The sequence below is a fragment of the Oncorhynchus masou genome, unplaced genomic scaffold (assembly GCF_036934945.1).
Source record: "Oncorhynchus masou masou isolate Uvic2021 unplaced genomic scaffold, UVic_Omas_1.1 unplaced_scaffold_7552, whole genome shotgun sequence".
NCBI classification, from domain to species: Eukaryota; Metazoa; Chordata; class Actinopteri; order Salmoniformes; family Salmonidae; genus Oncorhynchus; species Oncorhynchus masou.
In genome coordinates, this window is record NW_027014016.1 from 1 (window position 1) to 6651 (window position 6651).

Below are 6651 nucleotides of genomic sequence, written 5' to 3' on the forward strand. Positions count from 1 at the left end.
GAGGTTAAAGTGGCTAGAGATGAGTCAGTATGTTGGCAGCAGCCACTCAGTGTTAGTGATGGCTGTTTAACAGTCTGATGGCCTTGAGATGGAAGCTGTTTTTCAGTCAGAACACGACTGTAGCAACGCAGTTTGCACTGCAACACAGTGTCTTAGACCACTGCGCCGCTGTGAAGGCTCTATCCGCAAAGTTTTTAATGCTTATCAATTGCCTTGTACATATGACAAAACTAAACTACTACGCAGAATTCTTAAAGAATTTAATTGAAATGTTAATTGTATTTTTTTTATCACAGAAACGATGAGAAAATATGGAAAAATATGGAAAAATAAATACTGAAATGTTCATTATATAAATCAGCCCTTGTAATCATCTGCCAGAGAGTCGCCCCAATCCACCCGAGCGCCAAGTAATACATTTGGGCCAGATAACTCACACCGATAACTCACACTCAATCCTCACATCCTAGCCACAAGTAATAGTGCCGGAGGCGGCCCAGACTCAGGCCAGCTACGGACATTGGCCGAGTCTGACTCTCAGCCAAGTGCCCAGACTCTAAGCCGAATGCCCAGAGATCCACTGTGCTAGCTGGGGACGCCACCAGCAAGTATCCATTTCCAATAAAATATCACTGCGACAACTGCTGAGAGACTTTGGGTTATCTACCTGCAGATGCATAAATGGTAGCAACATCATGAGTTGTGATAATGAACATCTGTTTCATTATTTTGTTACGCCTTAACAAAAACTCCACATGCAGAACATTTTAGTGCATTCATAAATGCAGTCTGGTCAGCTCTATCACTATCAGAGCACTCTCGTCTGAGTGTGCCAGAGCGCAAAATAACTGATGAATTTAGGAACGCTCAACACCAGTTGAATATGGCCGGTGTCAGTAAACGTTGGCAAAAAAGCGTAACTCAAATTGTTGCTGGCAGCACAGTTGCAGTCACCAATGCTCTGGATAACATAACAGCCTAACAGCCTAACCATGCTTCTACAAAACGTAATGACCGCCACAGCCCTAGTCATGTTTGTGTCAGCAGAGTCTGCTTTCACTGTACCTTTTCACAGAAAAGCTCACCACACTGGCAAACCCACACACAGAGAGAGAGAGAGAGAGAGAGAGAGAGAGACAGAAAGAGAGAGAGAGAGACACAGAGAGAGAGAGAGACAGAGAGAGAGAGAGACACAGAGAGAGAGAGACACAGAGAGAGAGACATACAGAGAGAGAGAGAGAGAGACATACAGAGAGAGAGAGAGAGACAGAGAGAGAGAGACAGAGAGACAGAGAGAGAGAGAGAGAGAGGGAGAGAGAGAGATACCTGACGCCACTGTGCAACGTCACTGTGCACAGCAAATAAAACCCCCACGGTTGAAAGGAGAAGATGCTTAACATTATGGAAACTCAATACATACAGATGACAATCATATGTCTTCTGTGTTTTTGGACTATGGGTTTAGCAGCGGATCTACAATGCAATGATATGTATGAAAAAGATGGCAGATGTTGTGGACTTTGTCCACCAGGTTTGTTTTTAGCCTTTAACGACAATTCAGTAGACTACTGACCATGGGATTAAACAACTGAACATATGATATCAAATTATTATACCAATTGAAATCCTTAAAAAAAAATCATAATTATTACGAAAATGATCTATGCAAATGTTAGTTGGACCCTGTGTGATGATTGCTTGATGTATAAGACATATAAAGAAATATTGAATGAGTGATTCTGTGAGTGGTAGTGATTATGATATACAATCCTGTTTTGGTTCATAGGCACATTTTTGAAGAAGCACTGCACCACTCATGCCAAAACCGAATGTGGTGACTGCCCAGCGGACTCCTACTCTGAGTTCAGTGACCGCTTAGAGAACTGTCAACCATGCCTCAAATGCCAACAGGGTAAGGGTTGAGATGAGAGGTGACATAAACCAAATCTAGCTCTGAAAAATATTAGCATCCTATACTTTGATTGTTGATGGACCCTCAAATGGTCAAAACAAGTAATGATACTATAGGAAAGAAAGAATGTCAGGAAAGTGGTAGCTTCTGGGGCTCACACTTTTCATGTCATTGTTTGGAAATCCAATTACTGAATTATTGGACTCTCACCTAGGTGTTTTCTTTCTCTCTTTGGTCTTCTGGGCAGTCTATGCAAGAGCATGCACCCCAACCGCAAACGCAAACTGTTTGTGTGGCTCTGGTTTCCTGTGCTCAGACCATGTCTGCTCAAATTGTGAAAAGGAAAAGAGATGCCGCAAGGGAGAGGAACTGAAGAGAACAGGTAAGACATTCATTCATTTTCCTTCCTCACTACTTGTCACTGAATATTTACAAATGTAGCGAAAGGATCAACAGCCATCTCCATACTACTGCGAACTTTTAAAGTATGTTTTCCAATGGCAGGTTCCAGGGAATACACTTGGAAATGTGTCCCATGTCCTAATAACACATACTCTGACACCGAACAGGGTCACTGCAAACCATTGACACAGTAAGAACACAGTTTTGAAAAATAGCCAAATATCAGTTCCTCTATTGTGTGAAATGTTTTTAGAGGCTCCTAAATAACTTGTAATACCTTGTCGCCAACAGGTGTGATACACATGGATTTATTGTGATCTTCCCTGGGAACAAGACCCATAACTCAAAATGTGGTATATATGGTATGTTGGCAATTACAGTCAAGCAATTCATAGGTATTAGAAATGTATTTGGGTTGTAATCATTTTTTTCTGTTTATCAGAGCAAGGAAACAAAGAGGATGGGCATTACATTCTGGCCATTGGCCTCTTCTTCTTTGCTGTCGTCCTCTTGGTGTTCCTCACTTATGCCTGCATCAGGAGAATCAGGCACAAGCCTAACGCTAGTGAGTACCACAGAGTTGGTTAAGTCGATGATACTGTGTGCCGGTCTATTTGGAATACCTTGGAACACATAGCTTAGGCTACAATTTATTCTCAAATTAATTACAGTGAAGTTCAAGATCAAGTACTGATGTTTTAAAAACAGCCTTCAGTGAACTGCCCTGCAACAAGTATTTCCATCACTTCTCCAGATATACATCGCTTCCCACTGTCAAAAGAGGAGAGTGGAAGCCAGCTCATCCAGCAGGCTGAAACCAAGGACAATGCCAGCCAGATTCTGCTGTCCATGGCGAGCATCTCCACTGTGTGATATCTTACATCTGCTTGCAGGAGTGCTTTGACTTCAGGGTAGCATGTCAGCTAGTCCTGAATGACTATATGCTACTTCTACAATTTGTTTTGCAGTTAGCCTGCTATAATTTCCTTGTCTTTTGTAATCTTGTTTGTTGCTATTTCGTGTATTTGTGCAGTCTTTCATCAATACTAAGTATTATTTTATATAGCTTTCTTACTTTTTTTGCACAATTAATACTGTTTTTACTCTTTCTAAAGAATCCCAACATTTTTCTTTTTTTATTTAACCTTTATATTTACAGGTTTTTTCACATTAAGATAAAACCTATTTTTCAAGAGAGACCTGGTCCAACAGCTACAGGGGGGACAAAGTTTCAGGCAAAACATCTTACAACATTCAACAAAACATTAAACACACATACAGTAACACAATTACATATTACATCAAAAAAATACAAATGTCAACTAAAAAACAGCTGTCCTAACGACATTTACACTTTATGATATTTACATCAACCAAGATGTTTTAAACTCTACCAACGTGACTAGATCATCTCATTTTAAAATGTTCAGGAGATAATTCCAGGACAACGGAGATGAGTAACTAAAACTACCATGACCTGTTCTAATTCTTGGTACTGCAAGAAAGCAAATGAGAATAGGACCGTAATCTATATTTATTTACTGACCTGATTAAAAAAGAACAGCGATAGTGACATTATACCAAATATGGCCTTTTAAATCAGTGTATACCTGTGTTTAAGACTACGCAAGGTCAATGACGACCTGCCAACGGCGCAGTAGAGATCACAATGACATGTTAGACGTTTTTGATTGGTAATGAACCTGGGGGCCTCATGATATGCTGAATGAAGTGCTCTCAGGGTAGTAGTTGAGGCCTGTATATATACACAGTACCAGTCAAAAGTTTGGACACACCAACTCATTCAAAGGTTTTTCTTTACTCTTCTATTTTCAACATTGTGGAATAAAAGTGAAGACATCAAATCTATGAAATAACACATATGGAATCACGTAGTATCCAAAAAAGTGTTGAACAAATCAAAATATATTTTATAAATTAGATTCTTCAAAGCAGTCAGCTGTGTGCTTAGGGTTGTTCTCCTGTTGGAAGGTTAACATTCACCCCAGTCTGATGTCCTGAGCGCTCTGGAGAAGGTTTTCATCAAGGATCTCTCTGTATTTTGCTCCCTTCATCTTTCCCTCGATCTTGACTAGAATCCAAGTCACTGCAGCTGAAAAACATCCCCATAGCATGATGCTGCCTCCACCATGCTGCACTGTAGGGAAGGTGCCTGGTTTCCTCCAGACATAACGCTTGGCATTCAGGCCAAAGAGTTCAATCTTGGTTTCATCAGACCAGATAATCTTGTTTCTCATAGTCAGTATTGACTTCTGGCAAATTCCAAGCGGGCTGTCATGTGCCTTTTACTGAGGAGTGGCTTCCGTCTGGACACTGTCTTGACGTCTGTCTTGAAGGCTCTATCATCTCTACAGAGGAGCTCTGTAGCTCTGTCAGAGTGACCGTCGGGATCAGACCATTTCTTACCTAAATATGTAACTTTACTTTGATTTGTCTTTCCTTCCAGGTTACCCATTTGGTCATTTTGTAAATATATATTATTTTCTGGAACCATTACATGTACCCATCTCATTGTTATTTAATTATTAGAGATATATAATTTAAAAAATAGCACCCGCCATGGGTCATGTCCGCAATGGTCATGTGAGATGAAATGTCTATATTTTGGGATGTGAACACTCAGTGTGTTGAACCTGATGAAGATCTGTTTCGAATCGAAATGTTGTCAATAAAACAGTGAATTGGGAGCTTTAACAGTGGGCAGGCCTTCTTGTTCTATGCTTCTGGAAGGTTCGACCATCTCCACAAAGGAACTCTGGAGCTCTGTCAGAGTGACCATCGGGATCTTGGTCACCTCCCTGACCAAGGCCTTTCTCCCCGATTGCTCAGTTTGGCTGGGCGACCAGCTCTAGGAAGAGTCTTGGTGGTTCCAAACTTCTTCCATATAAGAATGATGGGGGCCACTGTGTTCTTGGAGACCATCAATGCTGCAGAAATGTTTTGGTATCCTTCCCCAGATCTGTGCCTCGACATAATCTTGTCTCGGAGCTCTACATACAATTAATTCGACCACATGGTTTGGTTTTTGCTCTGACATGTACTGTCAACTGTGGGATGTTATATAGACAGGTGTGTGCATTTCCAAATCATGGCCAATCAATTGAATTTACCACAGGTGGACTCCAATCAAGTTGTATAATCATCTCAAGAATGATCAATGGAAACAGGATGCACCTGAGCTCAATTTCGAGTCTCATAGCAAAGGGTCTGAATACTTATGTAGATAAGTTATTTCCGTTTTTAATTTTTAATAAACATTTTTGGCAGTTATTTGCTTGACAAAACTTGACAGTTATTTGTTGGGTGACAAAATGTAATGACCCCCACACCCCTAGTCATGTGTATGTCAGCCCAGTCTGCTTTCAGTGTACCCTTTTCAGCTGTGATTTTAGCATGTAAATCTTGGTGGGGCAAACAAATCCCCCCAAAATAATATATGCATGCCAGCAAAGCCACTACACAATACTAAACAATACATTAATTGCACTATAACAGTGACAAATGGCACCCACAAACTCTTATGGCCTACAGAAAGCTGTCCAAAACAGCAGAGTCCCAACACCTAACCACTGCTACACCGGCTATCAGCGGAGCCTTACCTGGCAGTGAAACATTTCATTCAGCCTCATTTACTGCCTTTTTAAAAATTATAGTTGATATGGCTGACTTATTTAAACAAATGTGGTTTCTACTGACAATTGAGATTTACAAACTATGGCATAAGAGAAAAATGAGCCATTAAGAGGCAATCCGTAACTCCGTTTAAGACATGAATGAGCGAGCTACGATGGATGTTGTCAATAGAACTATTTGTTCACGACTTTTGAAATGTACAGCGACAGAATTCAGAACATGGGCCATTCTTACAGTATTCTCCCTGTACACCACGTCAGAATCGCAGAATAAATAACGTGGGCATATAAGCAGACAACGAAAGCGCTTACAATATTCAATGATTACTTTTCTCTAAAACAGGCTATAGGCTACATGGGCACCACCAAGTCAGAACAGTAGGCAAAATTAAGAGGGGAAAAGGGACCAAATGATTAGCGTGAGGCACATGGGCTACTAACAGCCTACTACCTAACATACACATAGTATTACTTTCTTAGCTACAGTATACATATCTCAACAAGGTGAGTCCAAAAATGTCAGGGAGATATGTATACTGTAGCTAAGAAAGTAATACTACGTGTATGTTAGGTAGTAAGCTGTTAGTAGCCCATGTGCCTCACGCCAATCATAGAAGCTCACTTCCTTCTAAACCAGTAATTGTTGAATTTGCGATTTCCAACTTGTTGTGTAATGTTGCTGTC

General features: G+C 40.6%; 1 protein-coding gene across 1 annotated transcript; it reads left to right on the top strand.

Moving 5' to 3' along the window:
- The first annotated feature begins 1301 nt into the window (after positions 1-1301).
- LOC135537350 (tumor necrosis factor receptor superfamily member 5-like) lies at positions 1302-5055 on the top strand. Its single transcript, XM_064963542.1, has 7 exons — positions 1302-1531; positions 1787-1912; positions 2160-2294; positions 2417-2504; positions 2606-2676; positions 2757-2879; positions 3069-5055. Exons 1-7 carry the CDS (start codon positions 1390-1392, stop codon positions 3185-3187), a joined length of 804 nt encoding a protein of 267 aa, XP_064819614.1. The 5' UTR covers positions 1302-1389; the 3' UTR covers positions 3188-5055.
- The last annotated feature ends 1596 nt before the right edge of the window (positions 5056-6651 follow it).